Source organism: Daucus carota, chromosome 6 (genome assembly GCF_001625215.2).
Source record: "Daucus carota subsp. sativus chromosome 6, DH1 v3.0, whole genome shotgun sequence".
Taxonomy (NCBI): Eukaryota; Viridiplantae; Streptophyta; class Magnoliopsida; order Apiales; family Apiaceae; genus Daucus; species Daucus carota.
Window position 1 is genome coordinate 24774387 of NC_030386.2, and position 22249 is coordinate 24796635.

The 22249-nt window shown below is 32.9% G+C and overlaps 2 protein-coding genes across 3 annotated transcripts; one reads left to right on the top strand and one right to left on the bottom strand.

Moving 5' to 3' along the window:
• Window positions 1-512: 512 nt before the first annotated feature.
• LOC135147317 (uncharacterized) lies at window positions 513-2855 on the bottom strand. Of its 2 annotated transcripts, XM_064080362.1 has the most exons (3): window positions 2670-2855; window positions 1154-1254; window positions 514-1030 (listed from the first exon to the last, which is right to left on the bottom strand). In XM_064080362.1, the coding sequence occupies exons 2-3, from the start codon at window positions 1251-1253 to the stop codon at window positions 996-998; spliced, it is 135 nt and encodes a 44-aa protein (XP_063936432.1). In that variant the 5' UTR covers window position 1254; window positions 2670-2855; the 3' UTR covers window positions 514-995. The 2 variants fall into 2 exon arrangements, with proteins under 2 accessions (XP_063936430.1, XP_063936432.1); XM_064080360.1 differs by lacking the exon at window positions 2670-2855 and having other exon boundaries at window positions 513-1030; window positions 1154-2661.
• Window positions 2856-20257: 17402 nt separating this feature from the next.
• LOC108224840 (large ribosomal subunit protein bL12c) lies at window positions 20258-21096 on the top strand. The gene has a single exon (XM_017399574.2). It carries the CDS (start codon window positions 20385-20387, stop codon window positions 20949-20951), a length of 567 nt encoding a protein of 188 aa, XP_017255063.1. The 5' UTR covers window positions 20258-20384; the 3' UTR covers window positions 20952-21096.
• The last annotated feature ends 1153 nt before the right edge of the window (window positions 21097-22249 follow it).

A 22249-nucleotide genomic window follows, 5' to 3' on the forward strand; every position in this document is an offset into this window, starting at 1 on the left:
TTCGTAGGAAGTTGAAATTCCTGGGTATTGGAGAGGCAACCAAACGAGCACTTAGATTTTTTTTGTTGATTATATATTGATATTAATAATAGTGACAGGGAAGGTTATAGTAGCCAAAGTTATTGGAATGGTTTGAATAGAATATATATTTGATTAAACATATGTTTTTTCATAATACATACATAGTTTTAATTTTTAACAGAAAATTTACTACTGAAATTTATATTATATTATTAGGAAAACATTAAAGATTACAGTTATACATATTTGATGAAGGTTTTTCTCTCACACACAACTAGACAGAGTTATTTATTACATGACCGAAGAATATTTGACAATAAAATATATGAAAATGCAGTTGGCAATATTCTTAAAATCAAATACACATCAAAACAAACATAAAAATCTGTATGTTTTTACTTCTTGATTCTATTAAGATGTCCAACTCATATAACGACAACAAAAAATGTACAAATATTTCTCTAGAAAAAAAAACAGGATATAGAGAGTCCAGCTCATCTATACATGATCGCTGGGGTCTCCTCCATATTCTCAAACCTTTTTACACATACGAGAATCAAATATTCAAGTTTCCAGAAAAAGAAAATAAAAAGTAACGCAAAAGAAATTAGTAATCGAATGATGCTAGTTAGGGGCAAGTTAGGTTAGAAGGTGTCTTACGTCCTTTGTTAATACGTGTTTAGCAACTTAATTAGTGAGTAAATGGTAACTTAAGACATCTTTATAAAAGCCAAGGCCAACTCCATCCTCTCTTCAACTTACACAAATAGTATCATCTTATGAATATACATATTCATACTATTACTGATTCTTCCACACCCCAGCTACCTAGCTTAATTACACCCTCCTGTCTACTCTGTTTCGAAAATGGACCGGAAAGCTCAGCAGCAGCAGCAGCAGCAGTTGGATGTGGAAGTGAGGAAGGGGCCTTGGACTATGGAAGAGGATCTGATTCTGATCAATTACATCGCGAATCATGGGGAAGGTGTCTGGAATTCCCTTGCTAAATCTGCAGGTAATTGAACACACACACAAACACGCTCTATTGGTTTTTAGTTACAAGAGCTAGGTAATTGAGTTTATGTTTGATTACCGATAAGAATTGTGGGAATGGAATAGGATTGAAGCGTACCGGGAAGAGCTGCAGGCTCCGGTGGCTGAACTACCTGCGTCCTGATGTGAGGAGGGGGAATATCACGCCGGAAGAACAGCTGTTGATCATGGAACTTCATGCTAAGTGGGGAAACAGGTACGTACATGCATGCAGATTCAATCATATTATTGAATTTATGCCTATTTGAATATTTCTGATACTTCGAATATTTCTTTTTCAATTGTTGAGTAAAGGAGCTACTACATATAGGTTTCTATTTTCTTCGATTCTTGAATCTTAAATCTCGTATCATATTCATCATGCACCTTATTTCGCTTCAATCCATTCGTATTTTATACCAAATTTCCCTACTTTGCATTCATGTTTTCGAATAGATCTCACGGCCAGATATCTGGATTTCAGAAATTGTTCAGTTAAGTTATAAATCTCAATTTCTTGGCTACGTACGTACAAAAACCAGTATGCAATATGCAGAAGAGAAATATTATGGTTTTGTGTTTTGTTTAATCGCGAAAAAAATGAATATCAGTCTAAATCTGCCAGTAGTTTTCCATATGCATGATGCATGTTCTAAACGCTTGTCCGCCATCTTACTTGTTGTCGATGAGCTTTAAGCGGCAACACCTGTCAATCATCAAATACATCTGCCTTCTTAATCATTAGAATCATCACTTGCTTCATCAACAACCTACGACCCATCTAGCTTAGCTTGTCACCACTCTTTTTCCTTCCCTTCCCAAAAATCTTTCCTCCTTTTTTCTTTCCATATTAACAAAATAAAAATCTCTGTACGTAAAAATTTCTTCTGAAACTCAATATATTCATGTTACTAGCTCGTTATGATGTTTGCAAGGACTTTATTGTTAAACAACCAGTTCTCGTGAAATCTCAGAGTGTTGGGAGAAAGACTTATCAGGATCATATTGTATTCTAATATTTGATATTGTATATGCAAGACTTAATTTTAAATAAATAAATGATGGGAGAAAGCAATATAGATATATACTGCTAGTGAAAGATGAGTTTAGAACGCGGCATAGCTAGCTAGGTAGCCCCAGGAAGCGTACGCCAATGGAAGTTTCCATTTCAAGGTGTAGCCATTTCAATGGCCATACTGTAAAGCCCTTGCCCTTAGTTAAAATAGCCCCTATCCAAGTCAATTTGATGATTTACTTGATCCTGACTAGTGCCCTCAATGTTTTGGCTCTTCAAGACATTGTGGCCCTCCCTACTTAGTCTTTCATCCCCATTAATTCCTCAATCCCCCAGGCCCCCTTTCCTCATTACCCATACTAATCTATGGTGCTCCTTTTATCAATAACCTTATCTACCTAGAATCCTTTTAATCCGTCTTCTGTACTTATAAGTTATAACCCTAAAGTAGCTAAACCTCGCGAGGACTCTACGTGCAATTATTCACTATCCCTTCCGGTACAAGAATAAGTACATGTGAAATATGTGTCCGAAGATATGATAGATTTTTGTACATTGTCTAACATGGCAAGATCATGAATGTAGCATTAGAAAACCAAACCTTGTCTCCACCGCGATGAATACACTGATCCATTCTGCAAAATGCACGATTCTATTGAGATTTTCAGAGCACGAGCTGTCTGTCGAATGAGATTGAGTTTCGCATAATGCAGCTTAGAGCCTGTTCCTTTAAATAACAAGCACAACATATGAATTAGGCTGAGCTCATTTCAGGACCGTGGAACATGAGCTTATTTCTCTTGATCCACTTAAAAGAAACATGTAACATGCTTCAATTTCAACATATGTTGTATTGTATTTACTCTGTTTTTACATTTTGTAACTAATAGTGGGCCGTAACCTAATTTTCAGGTATTTTCTTTACCATACCTTTCTGTGTCGGGTCGAATTAAATTTTGTATTAATATTAGTCTCTGTTCCGTAGGTGGTCGAAAATTGCTAAGCACTTGCCGGGGAGAACCGACAACGAAATAAAGAATTTCTGGAGGACTCGAATTCAGAAGCATATGAAGCAAGCTGACCAGCAGAATTTCAGTACTGGACAGAGCTCGAATTCTGAGCACATTATGTGGACCAATGATAATCAAGCGAGCTCGAGCCACTTGGCTTCGGGGGCTCCACAAGATCACGCGATGGAGAATTATTCGCCGCCGAGCTACCCCGTGAACATGGACACTGGGGCGGCTCTGCCGCCGCCTTCTTTTCCGGCGGATCAGAGTAACGAGAATATGTGGAACGTGGAGGATTTTTGGTCTATCCACCTGCTAAATAATGACTAATTATGGAGTAAGGCGCGGGTTCTGGTTTAGTACAAGGGACTTAATTATAATTAAGTTTAATTAATCGACATAACGCCTTGTATTATAATATTTGTATAAGGAACATATAGCATACATCTATATGATGTATGGATGCATTTTCTATATTCGAAGTAGGTCCAAATTTGATTTGGATCATGAGTATATCAGTACAGTGTTGTTAATCGTTATTGTTATTACAATCTGTTATTCAGGTCTTCCAATATTAGGGATTTTTTTTTTTTTGAATATTTAGTTGGCAAAAGTAAAAAAAAATTCTGAAAACAAAATTGAAAGAGAAAACAACCGCAATGAAATTACGACTTCCAATATTATCCTAAAAATCAATGACCAATCATAACTAATTCGCGTCTCATAATTCGCCAGATTAATACTTAGGATTCTCAATTAAGTTATTTGTCCAATTTCTGATTAATCTAATTAATCTTTAATTCATATATTTCATGATTAAGTCTGATCTCGGTTTTTTATCGCCTAAACATAGTTAAGACTATCTATTGCATATTTTAAGAAATTTTGCTATAATCTAATTAAATCGATCGTCACTCGTAACTCTTAAAAGTATTGACTTCGTGTCATAGAAATGACCACGTCAATGAAATCGTCCGTACACCGCTTTATCTAGCAAATGTGATCAGTATTTGATAATCTCTACTCCCTCCGTCCCAGTCAATAGTATACATTGGGGTACGGGGGCGCGGCACGGACTTTAATGCTTCAATATAGTATAGTTCTGTAAATTATTTTTAAGATTTTCTTTTTTTGTATAAAAATATAACATTTATACTTTTATACAAAAAAAGAAAATCTTAAAAATAAGTTGTAGAACTATGTTTTATAAGAGCCTTAAAAAGCGTGTCGAGCAGTGAAAAAGAAACGTATACAATTGACTGGGACGGAGGGAGTATTAGAACTAAACTTTGATTTGACTGATGATTAAAAGAGTGATAGGTGGGAAAGTATTGCTTATATATCATGAGTAGACTTCTTAAGCTTAAAAAAATTGTGTTTATCTAACAATATGTTTATCCTGTTAAGGTTAGTTTTATGTTAATTTGCACATAATTATTGATACTTTTATATGGTAATCTTAATCCGTTTACCAACTTTTGTCAAAACTTAATTAGGCACTTACGTTAGTCACAACTCACAAAAGCTGCATGTGAAGTATTGTCCAATCTAGGCGGGCTCCTCTGGTGCGTGCTTAGGCTCAGAGTCTTCTACGTAAGTTTAAAATAATAATTTAATTATAAATGATAAGTGTTGCGAGTTATTAAAACTATAACAAAAGTTAAATCTAATAAATTATTTATTTCAGTGTTAAAATTGATTTTTATTAAAAAATTATAAAAATAAAATAAATTATTTAAGAAAGTACATGCGGCTAGGTTCACTACTAGAAAAACGGCTGGTTTCGCCTGAAAGCTAATTTCAACCGTAAACGTCGAAAATAAATATTGTTGAAAATAACCGATCAAAAATGCGAATAGATACGGTCAAAAATAAAAACAGTCGAAATTAGCCGGTCAAAAAATAAATTTATATTCGACAGCACAAATTCGACTACCCACTCCAGTTTTTTCCGTCATTATTTCAGTCGAAAATAAATTTGTGATGAGAAACTACTTTTCACCATAAACGATCGAAAATAACTATTTTCGATCGTTTTTTGACGGTCGAAATTAGCTATCGTAGTATTTTAGTGTAATATCAGATTTACTTTTAACATAAAGATAGCTTCTAACTTTCCTAATATTTCTCATGTTAAAGTCGAACACTCGAAAACGACCGGAACATTACCTTTCAATTAATCTTTCCTGCTCTGCTTAATTAATTTAATTCTTCCCGCTCTGCTTAATTAATTTGTTCTCATGTTTATGTTACTATCTGTGTATGAGTGTTTAAAATTAAACTCATGCTGTTAGAACGTGAAAAGGATAGGCATTTCAAAAAGAAAAATCTAAATTTCTCAAATTCTAGTTAATAATATTTTCTTTAGTTTAACTCATATTATTAATAATAAGATTGTGTTCATAAATTAGTCATTTATATGATACTTCATTAATAAATATGCAACAAAACTTGGACAATCATCCATGACGAAATCATGATTTTAAATAACTAATTCAAAATTTAAGTAGCTCTATTTTTTTTATTTATAAAAAACGGATTTCTATGATGTGCTCGTGGGCACATTATAGGCACTAATATAAATTTGAATGATTTTGATCGTCTACTATTCTTTAATAACGATGGACCCCGCATATACAACAACCATACTAATTTGAGCCAAAAGTGTGAAATTTAGTCATTAGCATGTGCTCACGCGTGCAAACAAGACAAACAGCGTGAAAAATTACAGAAAAGCTATAATCATTTTATTCATTGAAAATTTTGTTTATAGCTAGCTGGGTCTAGTGTGAGTACTGATGCTAGCATATTGATTTCATAATCTTCTGTATCTAACTAACAAACGTAGGTTATGGCGATATAATTAGGGTTGGCGAATACCGAAAGCACGCCAAACTAAATTACTTGTCAGATGAAGTAAATAATGAAGTAGTTTAAGAAAATTGAACAAGTGATGCTTCTTAAACCATATATGTGCCTTACCTTTTGTTGTATGAAAGTTAAGGGAAGCCTAACTCAGAAGTGCTAATATAGAACTCTCCACATGGATCTTCTTTTCCTCATCTATCTAACTTTCTTATGTAATTCCATACCCACTTGCACATATTTCACATGTCAGGTTGGCTCGATCATTGTTTCATGTTATGCAATTTTCATTGCCGGATGATACCGTCATCATTATAGATGTGAATACAGTTCCTTAAATTTTCGCAACAGCTATTATGATGTAACGAAAAGTCGAAGAAAATGTAAAGCGGGAAAATCTCCGAAAAGATGACTAATAATGCAAACGGTTTCGGGTGATCAATTTATCGGTTGAATAATCAAGTGTTCAAAAATTTCTTCTTTGTTGTTTCATATACTCGACCTTAGCTTTCCTCAAAAATTTCTGACAACATATACTTTGATCTATTAAGGAGACTTCTATTGGCACTTTACAAATTGCAAAGAAAACAAATATATACTTGTTTACTGTTTACGTTCACTGTTTGCACGCATTTTGGGCTCTTATAAAGTATAATTTCATAAATTTTTTTTTCAAAATTTTCTTTTTTTGAATAAAAGTTTAAGTATCAAATTTTTAATTAGAGAAAAAAAATTTAAAATATATATTATGAAACTGTACGTTGAATGAGGGTGGAAAAGCGTGCCAAAAAGTAACGTAAAGAAATTAGAGTAGTAAAACAGTCTCGCATTATACACTCTTTGTTGCTCTAGTTTTTCTATAATTTTTTAATTATCACTAATTTGTTTACCCTATTTTTGCAATATTTGACATTTATTTTTAAATTTATATAAAATATAATTTCATAACTTATTTTTAATTTTTAAATCTTTTCTATACGTATTTAAAATTTTCTTTAGAAGAAAAACATTAAAATATTTTATAAATTTATATTTTATCAAAGATATAAAATACATGTGAAATCCATTTTACAAGATAAATGACTTATTTTAAAATACAAGTCGAACCTCATTTCACAAGATAAAAAACCAAGGGAACAGAGAGTAACAGATAATCAATCTATTCGCAAAAAATTTCATATATAGAGAGAGGTCGGATCACTTATGAAAACATATTTATAGATACAGTTTTATTGATTTATTTTTCTATACAAAATAATGAGTCCATCAAGAGGTAGAACCGGCAAACATTTACGAGATTACAAAGAGATCGATCGCATAAAATTCTCTACTACAATAATTTAAAATATCAACGACCGACTGAAAGCTACAAGTATGCACCTTAACAAGGTCCCCATGTAACATTGACAAGCACTAAATCGATGTATATTTATAGTGATAAATGTACACACGCACACATACTAATAATGAATAAAGCTTCTCCTTCCACTCAATCTCCACCTTTACATGATAAGTAACACATCAGAGACAACTCCAATCCCCCGGCCATGTCTTCTTTTATGATTTGATACATAGGAGTTATGTATATGTTGTTGTACTGCTGTTGTTTTATGTATGTGATGATAGATGGAGAGATACATACGAATGAGTTGTTGATTCTCATAAAGTAGCTAGTGATGAAAACTCCTTTCTTGCATTGTCCTAGACAAATTGGAAGTTTGTTGAGGGCCTTGCTGTTTACCCGAGTTATACGAAATAAATTCTGGCATTATTTATGATCAGTAATTGTGTTTTTGTAAATTTATATCGAATTTATATCTAATATTATCTTCAATGGAGTTGGATATAATCATCGGTTAAATTGGAGTTCTAAGAGATTATGTTGTAAAACATTTTATTTCAATGATACTCTTAAGATTTTGGTCGGCTGGAGTTGCTCCAAGTTCCATGATAAAAACAATTGAGATTTTAAATTATGTGCTACAAAATTTGGTGGTATTTCTATCAGAATTTTATATTATGCTTAGAAATTTAATGGTATTCAATGAAGATTGTTTTGAAATTTATTAAAATGAATTCAAATGCTAATGAATTTTTTAGATTTTATAAAACGATGGATTTTGTGAAATTTCTCAATGTATTTTAAGTTTTTTGAAATACCATTAAATTCCATGAGATTTGTACTTAAATCTTAAAGAATGTATATCAACTCCGGTACATTTTATCAAGATTGTATATAAAATCAAAATCATATACAATTCATTAAAATTTATATATTAAAAATAATGTATTAAATTTTCAATCGAGTACACCGGCTCAGTAAGTAAATAGTATATATATATATATGGGCTGTTTGTTTTGAGGAAGTGGTTCCTGTTTCTTGCTTCTCTTTTTCGTGACCCGTTTGTGTAAATAAGTAGAAGCACTTTTAAGAAGCTGAGAATGCTAGCTTCTCTCTCAGAATTTCTATTTTTTTTCCAAACACTTTATTAACTTATTTACTTCTCACTTTTGCTACACTTCTTTAATTTAAGTTAGAATCACTTTTTTTAAGATAACTCAAACGGTACATAATAGTGTTGAAAAATAACATGTCATGGAATTAGGTTATCGATGGGCTTATCTTGATTTTACACTAAAATACTAAATGGATTAAACCTGCCATCATAAGCATACAAGAAACTTAATTAACACAATATGGGCCAACTTTATATCTCGACCAGCGTTTCAGTAATAGTTGAACCTAGTCTTGTATAAATGAAATTTAATTAACACCATTGGGCCAAATTAAGTACTACTATAATCATTGGGTTTCAAGTGGCCCCTCTTTCTTGCCAAATAACTAAAGTGTTCAAGTTGTTTAAAAAAAATAAAAATAAAACTAAAGTGTTCAAGAAATTTTTTAACCCAGTTAATATTTTATATTAACTGTTCTTTTGTTCGAAAGTCTTCTTCGTAAATAAAAACACAATATTTTTCGTCAACCACATAAAAATTAATGTTATATATAATACATAAAGATTCTATGAGATGAAGATGCGTTTGGTACAGGGTTTGACGAAACAAAGAACATGGCGTGATAATGCAGAAAGAGCAAATATGAACGTCCACAAACTATGATTGTGCATGATGAAGATCGGTGACTGGGGATAGATAACTGATGACTTTTGTGTTATGTATACACTCACGAAATGCAAAGTAAAGAGCTCTGAATATGAAATGTAAAGTTGTGTCACATTACAGAGAGAACTCAGCTTTATACAAGCTGTTGAAAATGTAACAAACTCCTATACACACAGATACTATATATCTATATTCTGTTATATGTAAAGTACTATTATGCCCTGTGATAATACTCAGTTTAACACTCCCCCTCAAGCTGAGCTGAGGTTGAAGCTCCAAGCTTGGACAGGAGGTAAGACTGTTGATGTGCTGGCAGCTGTTTAGTCAGAATATCAGCAAGTTGTTCATGAGAAGGCACATGACAAGTGTGCAGTTCACCAGATTTCAGTTTGTCCCGAATGAAGTGACAGTCTATTTCCACATGCTTAGTACGCTCGTGCAGAACAGGATTAGCTGCTAGAGAGATTGCAGCTTGATTATCACAGTACAGTGCAGTGGAAGGTAAAGACTTGATCCCCATGTCCTTGAGCAATGCATGTAACCAGGTGATCTCACATGCTGTCATTGCCATTGAGCGATATTCAGCCTCTGCTGTTGATCTTGCCACAACTGCTTGCTTTTTACTTTTCCATGAAATAGGAGATGAACCAAGGAGGATGCAAAACCCAGTTGTAGAACGTCTAGTAGTTGGACAACTCGCCCAATCACTGTCACAGAAGGCTTGGAGTTGTACTGCAGACGAAGATGCCAGCAAAATACCTTGTTGGGACGTGCCTCGGAGATACCTGAGCAGTTTTTTAGCAGCCTGCATATGAGTAGTTGTAGGTTGGTGCATAAACTGACTCAAGACATGTACAGCAAATGTGATGTCAGGTCGAGTCACCGTCAAGTAAATCAGCTTGCCCAAAAGACGTTGATAATCAGTAGGATTAGGCAAAGGATCTCCTGTATTTGGAGTGAGCTTTAAGTGACAGTCAAGTGGAACCTTCACTGATGTAGCTGAGTCCATGTGAAATTCTTTTAACAAATCTCTCACATACTTCCTTTGAGACACAAAAAATCCTGCTGAACTCCGTTCAATTTCCAGGCCAAGGAAATAGTTCACATTGCCAAGATCTTTCATGTGAAACACATTAGACAACATCTTCTTCAGATTGACAATCTCAGATTCTGTGTCACCAGCAATAAGAATGTCATCAACATAAATGAGTACCAATGTAGAGGAAGATGCTGTGATGATAGTGAACAAACTTGCATCACTTTGTGATTGAACATAACCCAGTGAAATTAGAGTGTCTGATAATTTCTTGAACCAATTCCGAGGCGCTTGCCTGAGACCATACAGGCTTTTCAAGAGTTTGCACACCCAATGAATATCTGAACTTACATTCATCTTTGCTGATTGACCAGTTTTAATTCTACTGCCATAAGACGTATAACCTTGAGGCAACGTCATGTACACATCTTCATCCAAGTCTCCATAGAGGAACGCATTCGTAACATCCATTTGAACTACAATCCAATTATACACAGCAGCTACAGCCAGTAAAGCTCGAACAGTAGACATTTTTGCAACAGGTGCAAAAGTCTGTTCATAATCGATACCATACTGCTGCTTACATCCCAACACCACAAGTCTGCTCTTATATCGTTCAACACTTCCATCAGCTTTGAATTTAGTTTTGAAAAGCCACATACAACCAATTGGTTTCTTATCAGGTGGAAGAGGAACAATGGCCCATGTGCCATTACGTTCTAGAGCATCAAGTTCAAGATTCATTGCTGCAACCCAATGATCATGCTGTACTGCATCAGCAAATGTTTTAGGATCTGCAGATGTTGAAATAGTAGCCAGAAAACAACTGAACTCTTGTGAAATAACATGATCAGCAGACTGTGCTATGTTAGCAGCTTTAGTAGGTATAGTAGCATAGTCTTGTAGCCAAGATGGAGGTTTACTCTGTCTACCAGTGCGCCTGAGTGGTATATCCACAGTATTGGTGGATGTGTCTGGCTCAGATGCATTGCTAGTTGCAGAAATGGGCACAAATTCATCAATGTCAACAAAAGAAGACACTGGTGGTGCAGTGAGTGACATAGGCAATGGTAGAATATAGGGTGTTTCACAGGACTTGTTCAGTGGAAAAACTGTCTCATGAAAGTTTGCATCACGAGATACAAATGTAGTATGATCAATCAGACTCAAGAATTTGTAACCCTTTTTACCTGTTGGATATCCCAAAAACACACAAGGAATGGCTTTGGCTTCAAATTTATCTGATGAAGTAGAAGGATTAGCCACAACTGCCAAGCAACCAAAAATTCTGAATTCACTGTAATCAACCTTCTCTTTAAACAAAACTTCATAAGGAATTTTGTATTCCAAAGCTGATGTAGGCAGTCTGTTCATTATGTAGACAGCAGTCATGATACAATCACCCCAGAATTCCAAGGATAAACCTGACTGAAATTTTAAGGCTCTTGAGAGCTCCAAAATTTGTCTGTGTTTGCGTTCTACTCTGGAGTTCTGCTGAGGTCTGTGAGGACAAGAAGTCTGGTGTGTTATCCCATGCTGCTGATAGAAAGCATTTGCACCAGAATCTGAGAATTCTGGAGCATTGTCTGAGCGCAGAGTTTTCACAGTAATGCCAAAGTGATTATAAACATAGTTAAAAAATGTATTAAATTTCTCTAAGAAGTCTGACTTATGCTGCATGAGGTAAATCCAAGTCATTCTTGTATGATCATCAACCAGAGTCAAGAAATAACGATATTTGCCCCGTGTGCAGACTCTGTATGGACCCCAAGTGTCCAAGTGGACAAGATCAAATGATTTTGCAGCATGACTATCACTCAGATTGTAAGGTAATTTTGTGAATTTGGCTGCAGGACAAGTCAAACACACCTTCTCTGTTGATTTAGTAACCACATCTTTCAGTTGTGAAATATGCTGTATTGTACTTTTAGAGGCATGGCCCAATCTTTGATGCCAGACAGTGTAATCATGTTCAGATGAAACAATTTTCTGAGCAGCATTCAATTCCTTTTGTTGAGATAAGACAGACCTGTCTGAAATACAGTACAAACCATTTTCAATGACCCCAACAGCAAGTACTTGATTATCAGCCTTTCTCAGAATTTCACAATCAGAAGGATTGAATTTCACATAACATGAATTATCTTGTGCCAGCCTGTGAATAGAAAGCAGATTATGCTTGAAAGAAGGCACATACAAGACTTCCTTAAGTACAAGACCATTTTTCAGTTGTAATGATCCAATATGTGATATCTCTGCACTGTGATTATTTGGCAGTTTGATAACACTATTTGGAGGGGCCTTTCTAACATCAACAAGATTCTGCAGATATGCTGTCATGTGGTCTGTAGCACCACTATCAATTATCCAGGTCAAGGAACTACACTTAGCAGTTGACAAGCAACAAGTCACCATTCCTGAGAAGGAGTCATCTAATTCTTCATCTGTTCCATTGCCTGTGTTAGGCAAAAGCTTAAGTAACTGTTCTAATTGTTGAGATGTCAAATTGACAGTGTCTGAAGCCTGTGATGAGACACTGGCCTGAGCATTGTTGCTCATTTTCTTATTTCCATTCCATTTAGGAGCAGCTGAACCTTGTGACTTGAAATTAGGCTTAGGTTTATGCTTATCATGCCATTTCGGATAGCCAATTTTAGTCCAACACCTCTCAGCAGTATGACCTTTTTTATGACAAATTACACATTCTAAAATCCTGTTTCCTTGACTAGTGTTCTGACTCAACATTGCTGCACTCTCAAAATCAGTAGCACAGTTTAACACTTCTCTCTGTGATTCCTCTTGCTGTATAGCTGCACAAGCAACTTCAACAGTAGGAAGTGGAATCATCATTAACAACTGGCTACGCTGTGGAGCATATATCTCATTTAATCCATTTAAGAACTGAAAAAGCTTTGCCTCTTCTTTGAATGTTGTAAGAGTACTCATCAATTTGACAATATCAGGATTTACAGTTGCAACCACAGGCAAAACATTCAGTGAATCAATTTCATCCCAAACACAAGTTAGGGCAGTATAATACTCAGCAATTGAAGATTTGTTCTGTTTCAACTCAAACAAATCCTTATTCAACTTATATTTACGAGATCCATTAGTCAACATAAAACGTTTCTCCAACAAACTCCAGATTTCACAAGCAGATTCAACATATAGAATAGAATTGCGAATTGCTTCAGAAACATTGTTGTGGAGCCAAGAAATTACCAGAACATTACACGTATCCCACTGCAAAGCATCAGTTTCATCTGTTGTGCTGCGTAGAATCGTGCCATTAACAAATCCGAGCTTCCTTTTCGAAGCTAATTGGATCTCAATAGAGCGCTTCCATGAACGATAATCAATCGCACCTTGAAGCTTCGGTACAACAACCGATGTAGGTCCATCTGAAGGATGTAAAAATAGTGGATTTTGCAGATCAGCAAACGTAAAACGTGCTCCCGCCATTAAAACTCAACTGTAAGCTTCAAGAAGATTACGCAGAGAAGAGAAAGATGAAATTTGCACTCGATCTGTATATACAAAGCTCTGATACCATGATGACTTTTGTGTTATGTATACACTCACGAAATGCAAAGTAAAGAGCTCTGAATATGAAATGTAAAGTTGTGTCACATTACAGAGAGAACTCAGCTTTATACAAGCTGTTGAAAATGTAACAAACTCCTATACACACAGATACTATATATCTATATTCTGTTATATGTAAAGTACTATTATGCCCTGTGATAATACTCAGTTTAACAATAACATTCAAGATTGATTACTCCAGATACATCAGCGTCAAGTACGAAGCTTTGTGATTGCATAGATCAAGTTAAATGATTAAATAATTGCGGTGAAGTTGCTATTATTAAAGCTCGCAACATACTAAATTTGGAAATGATGCTCCATGTGACGGGGAGTTAACATCGAAATAAAATGGCAGCTCCATGAGTGATTCACTGTTTGTCAACTGCATTGATAGCGGATGAGATGTGAAGTGAGGCTCAAGTGAAAGTATGTGTCGATGCATTATTATTCACAAATCCCATCTTATTGCGTTACACTAGCTGTCGTTACTATCTTCTTTGCCACAATTACTCGAACCAATTATTTTCAGTAAATTAAAAGGAGAAAGCTTTTTTAAGATGCTGTTTATTTGTTGGTAATATAATTGTTGTAGCTTCTTAATTTTTGATAATAATTTCGGAATGGCTGTTTGTTTATGTATAGAATTTAGTTTTTAAGACTTTGTGATTATGGATTAACTCACCAAAATAATGTAATGAGCTTTAAATGATCGTTTTTATCAAATAACCGATAACAGGAATATAATTTTTTGAAAATATAATCAATTTGTGTCCTCAAGTATTTTTCATTGGGCCTCAAAGACGGACTTCCTTGTACGCCAAATCACACATGATTCATTCCATTAGCCCAAATACTATCCCAAGAATCAGCGAAGGCACATTTTTTTAGCAAAAATTAATTCAATAATGAAGTTATGTGATATTGAAAATCGAATCGAGTAAAAGTCATCAGAATTTCATATAATCCAAATCACTTTTTTTTTTTGGGTTAATAATCAAGTGAGTCATCAGAATGTGCTCGATATATCAAGTTGATCACTGAACTCAAAACCGTCTCAAATTGGTCACTTAAGTCGGTTACACGTATCTTTAAATATGAGCTGAAGGATTAAAAATATTATTTACAGAAGTTTACGCATTATTCTTGAATATTACCACAACTAAGTACAATGTTATGACTTCTAGTATTTATAATAATATATTTTGATTTTATCAAGTTTATTTATTATTCATTTTTAATTAAAATAAAGAAATTAACTATATAATAAAAAATAAATAACAAATAAACTTGATAAAATCTAAATATATTATCATAAATACTAGAAGTCATAACCTTGTATTAAGTTGTGGTAACATTCAAGAATAATGTGTAAATCTATGTAAATAATATTTTTACTCCTTTAACTCATATTTAAAGATACATGTAACTGACTTAAGTGACCAATTTGAGACGGTTTTGAGTTCAGTGACCAACTTGATATATTGAGTCCACTTTGATGACTCATTTGATTATTAACCCCTTTTTTTTTTTGTCAGGATCTACATACTCGTAGATGAGTTGTATCATAGATACAATAGCCGCATCAGGGATTACTTTCATCCAATAAAGTTTATCATCTAACTGAAAGATACGCAAAGATATCTCCGGACGTTTAGATATTAAGACTTTAAAGTCTGATAAGAAAACCCGTAAGGTCTCTCTCCAAGATCCTGAAAAACAAAGCAAGCAAAAACAAGCATAAGAATGATAAATTAAAGAAAAAAAATATGTTGGAGGAAAATAAACCCAACTATGACATATAAATCCTGATAAAAATCTATCTACTTATATATATAGTAGCCCAACAGGTTCGTGTCAAGCCTCCCTCCTGAGCAAATAAATTACCTAGCTCCGAACCTGAGCCTAACTCCGAACCTAACATCATCTCATATATATAAAAAAAAGATGTTATTCATGAGGCTCGAACTCGGGATCTCTCCAATACAAACACATCACTCAAACCACTTGAGCTACGCAAACAATTAGTTTATTACTCAAAAGCATTAATCACATACTTTAAAACTTTTGTATTTATATTCGTCTCAATATCTTATTTATTTGAGATGAGTTATTATTTCAGTTAAGTCTCATATATTGTTTACATGATAGATTAATATCTATAAATTAATTATTTACATAAATAAATTTAAAATTAAAAAAAATATGAATAATCGGGTTCGTGCCATGATTCGGATTTCAAAAAATAGATATAATTCGTATTCGAATTCAAATCTAACTTAATAGTTTAAACGAGCACCGATACAATATTATAGAAATTTTTAAGTCATGAATGTGAGAAATAAGTACAAAAACTGAGGTTTAAGCGAGCATCTTTGAAAGGAAAAATTGATGGGCTTTCAACATGGGCTATGTCATATTAATTTCTTTTATTATAAAAGGCAATTTACAAAAGAGATTACAATATTTTGGAGAACACGAAATAAGGTGACTGAAAGAATATTCCTATGTAGAATATTTTTTTATTTTAAACTTATGAATTCAGAATTTGATGTGTAACTAAATCTTTTTTTAAAAAAATTATAGATATAAGGATAGTGACAATACATCAAATTTGGTGTCGGAAAATATATCTAAATGATATAATTTTGATGATATATGTATTTGAAATACTATAACTTGTGATATGAAGGTGAATTTAAGGAAATTTTATATTGTTAATCAAAAGTTAACCACATAATAATAAAACGCGTTTACGAGAACTACTAAAAAGATTTGAGTTATAAATTGTACTTTGTTAAATAAAATAACGCAGAGAAATAAGTTATATATATTAAAGTCTTAAAACTATAATTTTTAATATGCCATCATCCAATATATAACATACCAGTTAAATAAAATGATTCAAACTACAGTTAAATTAATCATTTACAAATTAAACTAATAAAATATAATTAATTCTGAACCGGATAATCTGATGCGATACGGTGAAACTAATATCTGGTTAAACGGGACTAGAACAAGAATAGTTTTTTCATGATTCAAAATATCGAATATATAACTTGATCTTTAACAATTGAACATGATATGCCACATTGATCACTCCTAATAAATACGAGTATCAAAATATTAAAAATGTGAGTTTGCACAAAGCTAAAAAAGTAACTACACGACTAATTGAACTAAATATTTTATGGTTTTATGAACTTCATGATGCCTAACTCATATCTACTCTCTTTTTGCTATTTGAAATTCCATAAAATCATTTGTTTGAGATCTGTTTTATAACGATTACATGAAAAATCATTAAAAGTCTTAATAGACAAGCTCAAAAAACTAATTATAGAAAATTAAAATTTTATAACAAGATAATGTTATAACATACTGTATCAAAGTAATATTCATCAAATATTTTTAAATTAACAATAAAAATATAATACATTGAAGTACTATATAATTGATATGAAAAATAAAAGGATAAGACACATCAAAGGTGTCAGAAATTTTTGGGGTGCAATTATATGGTTAGTAGTTCAATTGATACTTTTATAATAAAATAAGGTACGTGTCTTTTTACGTACAACACATGTTTCAATTTTTATTTATACAAAATGTGTGCAACATATGCTAAAAAGAATGTGTTGATGATCTGTTCCATCATGTATCACTTTAATAATTATGCAAACGTACGCTCAAAAAAGAAGAAATAAATGTAGGGCAACGCGGACCACACATCTTCATTTAATCATGATTTAGGATATCGTAATTCACATATCAAAAATAGGTTTTTATCAAAATCATGGTATATTAGTTGAAATAATTTAATAATTTCAACAATAAATTACAGATTCTTTTAATGAGGTATAATATATTTAAAATTTAAAATTTCAGTATTAATTTCGAATATAATTTTGAAAATTGATAATATGATGATGGTCTCTATATCCTAACGAATTTGAATATAGAAATATCAGTTCAAATGTAGTTTTTGATCTATAATTTTTTTTAGAAATATACTCCCTTCGTCCTATTTTAGGTGACCTTATTTGACTTTCACGGAGATTAAGAAAAAAGTAGTAAAAAAGAGGAAATTTAGTTGGAAAGTGGGTAAAGTGGTGGAATATATCAAAATTTAATAATAGATTTGAGATAGTGATGGTAAGTAGTGAGTGTAATAGTGTTTATTTAATATAAAAGAGTATAAAATAGAGAAGTAGTGTGTGTAATAGTGATAAGTAGTGTTTAAAAATAGTAAGTATAGTATGTTCACTATTTTAGAGATGTCTCAAAAAAGAATAAGGGTCATATAAAATGGAATGGAGGGAATAGTACTTATTATTACTATTAATGCTATTAGCTTACATATATTACATTTTTCATGTTTACATATTTTGTCAAAAAGTAAAACGTAATAGTTACGCTCGAAACAATATGATGACACACGGATATTATTTAAAACATAATACAAACTCAAGGTCCGTACAAGAACAATATAATGACATATGAATATTATTTAAAATGCAGTAAAAATTAGAGCCCCGTGCCTCGCACGGGCTTTTATGCTAGTAATTATAATAATATAACATCTTATTCAAAAATAAGAATTTTAGAACTAACAAAAATAAGATACAATTATGAAAAGTGATCATGTCTAACCAAAGTAAGAACTTTGGTTAGACACGCAATACTAAATAAATCATAATACATACTAATCTTTCTTATGAGAACAAAAATACATAAAAAAACTTAAGATTTTTGTTAGGAAAATAAAGAAATCAAAATTAAAACATATTTATATCCCAATCAACGTAAATTTATTATTTAATTATCCAATTAGTCAACGAAAGGGTTATCATAACATCACAAAGTAAAAGAAATAATATATTCTAAATTTAATACAATGAATCTAGTCATCAATATGACCTAAAATACCTCTTAAAGACACAATTATGCCATCAATCATGACCCCCAAAATGGTACTTTGACTATAAAAGTCACCAAACAAGCCATAAGACTTGACTGCTTAATCAAAATCATTTATGAACAATAAAGAAAATTAAATGATATGTATAACACATTTGCACAATATAAAACCGTCTAATTAACAACATTTATTTGAAAATATACAAAATTTGAATCTTAAGAACTTTATAAAAGGAATCAATTTTCAAAATAAGAAACTAATTGATTATAACATATATCACTCAAGAATAATTGTCCAACTTTCAACACATTTTGAAAGAGCATTAAAAACACATTTAAAAACATATAAATCACAATAATTTCTTGCCTAAAGTTTCACTATGAAAGTAATGCTAATTTATTAGTTTTTCCAAAAAACATCACGATATGAAGATCGTAAAAGAAGATCCTTAATAACTTAAAAGTGAAAAAGACTGATATACAAAATTTGTATAATATAAAGTCATGAAAATACATGCAAACTAATATATTTTATGGATATATCTTTTGATGATCTAAAGCAATAACCAAAGATAAGAATTTAATGTAAATTATTCGTACAAAGATTATAGAGGCAACACGAACAAATAATCATATATCTCACTTTCAAGAAACTTATAAAAATGCACCTTCATACACACTAAATCAAGAAGATATAAATCAAAAGAAACGATCCAAACCTAATTTAGTAATAAAAAGATTCACAAAAAGTCTCAAAAGGATGGTTTATAAGACAAATAATACATACTAAATTATGAACAAAAATATAAAAAAATATAAGATTTGACGGTAAATCAGGACTAAATTCATGATTAAAAAGAGGTTTTAATAATAAGGATATGAATTTCAGAATGAACATGACAAAGATCGTCTTGATTTCGAAGTGATTTTTCAATCTTGAAGAGAGAAAAACTTACTTGATACTATATAACTCAACTGAAGATCGTATCAGTGTCTTTTCACTTTGATGTAGCCTGTGCCAACAACCAAAGCAACAAATACCTTTGTAGCACCAGCATCAAGACTATTGTATATGAGCTCTTCCACCACCCTTGTGAATCGAACACAAAAAACCCATAACGAACCGAACTCTTCCTTGAATCATGCTTTTTGAAAGGGCAAGGAGTATAACCAAGAGTTGAACCATTGTTGATGATTAGTTCAACAAGATCTGAGAAAAATTAAGAACAGAGATGTAATCAGTTATTATTAGAAAAATAAAAACAAGTCAGAAAATATTTAACTTAACTGATTCAAGATGTTCCATCAATTTTTAGAGTCGTGAAATAAAAGAGACGCAAAAAAGTTTCGCCGAGATATTTTTCTTTTTAAGATGTTGGATTACTTTAAAGTAAATTTAAATAGTGGGAACTATTTAAATAAATCTTAATTTTGAAATTGTGGATAACTTCTCGGTCGGATGATACATCTTTATTTTGTTGATGATAAGAATTTAAATCTTTTAATGAGTTGTTTGGAAAATTTAAATTGAAGAAATATTTAACCACGGTATGCAGTATACACAATACTCAATTATGTTATTGGGTTAAAAATTCAACATGGGCTTGGATACAATAAACTTGGCCCGTTGACAGTGTATTTTGATGTTCGAAAATTCATAAGCATCATCACTTGTTCACCCCATCTTCTTCACTCCTTATCCTCCTCTATCCTATTTCTTATCCTCCATTCCATTCCATTCCATTCCCTTTCTCTCCAATTCAATTCAATTCCAATGGCTTCTTCAGTCCTCTCCACAGTCGTTGTCTCCCTCCGCTCCACCACTTCTTACCCTACACCCTCTTCTTATCCTTCACCCAACCCCCTCACTCTCTCTTTCCCCAAACAAACCCCCTTCTCTCTCCGCACTCACCGCGCCACTCATCTCCGCCCTCTCGCCGCCGTCGACGCCCCCGAAAAAGTCGTCGACCTCGGCGACCAGATCTCCAATCTCACTCTCTCCGACGCTCAGAAGCTCGTCGAGTATCTCCAGGACAAGCTAGGTGTGTCTGCTGCCTCGTTCGCCGCCGTCCCTGCTGCCGCTGCTCCTGGCGCCGTTGCTGATGCTCCGGCGGCCGTTGAGGAGAAGACGGAGTTTGACGTGATGATTGATGAGGTGCCGAGTAATGCTAGGATTGCCACGATTAAGGCGGTTAGGGCGATTACTAGCTTGGCGTTGAAAGAGGCGAAGGAGTTGATTGAGGGATTGCCAAAGAAATTTAAGGAAGGCGTGTCGAAGGAGGAGGCCGAGGAGGCTAAGAAGCAGCTGGAAGAAGCTGGAGCCAAATGTTCGATTGCTTAGTTGGCAATTGGCAATGTAATGTTGTTGGTATAAATTTTATGTTCATTTTGTGTTTTGAGGTAAATGAATTGAATTAAATCGAAATGTGTTGTTTAGTTGCAGCTCTTAGCTCCAGTTGTTAATGATAATTGCGAAATTTAAGTTATGTATTTCTGTCTCTACGATATGCACATCATTTCTGAATTGTAGTCGTATATTCTTAATTATATAAACTATCTATGTTATTTCTAACCGAAATGTGAGGTGATTGGTAACTGACATTGAGGTTAATGTGTTATTCATAAATGTATGCACATCATTTCGGAATTTTAGTGATATATTCTTATTTTTATTTATTAGTCTATGGTATTTCTGACCGTAATGTGAGGTGATTGATAATTGATATTGAGTTACATTTGTTGTTCATTACTCCTCATGAACCCGTGGTTACTACTTATACATATAAGTAGATTTTGGATGTCATAAAGAGAATGTATGAACTAATATGTCCTTGTGGTTGAACTCTGTTTATTTAACACTATATAGTATATATGTATTATGTATATGAATGCATTTCATTACTTTACTGAAGTGTTCTGCTCTCGCTTATGTCGTCACTATTTGTTATTTTTGTTATTACTTTTGTGCTTAACGTAGACTATGAGCTGTGACATATCTTGATGGGGAATTCTTTCTCTCTTGGTGACATGTTTTGTGTAAGTGAGGTTTTCCGGATTGGTAAGAATGGTCTAGGACAGTGTACTTTTGTGGTTCTTTGTATATGTTTCCATAACAGTGAGATATCTATATACTTTACAAGATTTTATTGATAATAGTTCCCTGCTAAACAGTAGTGCTTATAGTTAAATTCAGTATGAATAAAAATTTTGGCCGTAGTTATCTTATTATCATAACCTATATACTTTCCGTAAATCCCTGTTTTTTGAGGACACTGCATTTTCTAGAAAACTTACTTTTCTAGATGTTGGTAGGTCTCTGATTTCCACAGTCTGTTGTATACCTTGATAGGCTATTGCAAAGAAGGTGACTCCTGTATTTTTAAGTATATGAATTCTCTGCACAACAAATGATCCGTAGCTGTTAAAGAATTCTATATACCGTTAGTGCCTTATTGTTTAATTCTTTCCTTGGTACTCCAACTGTTGAAGAATTCTATATCCTGAGCTGTGTATGGTTTTATGCTCTTGCTTTGCCTCAATTTTGAATATCATCCTCTATAGCTTTCTAGTTTAAGATTTAAAATTTGTGTTCCTTGTTTCAGAATAGTTTTATCTTCTTAAATTAGTTCAATGATAGAG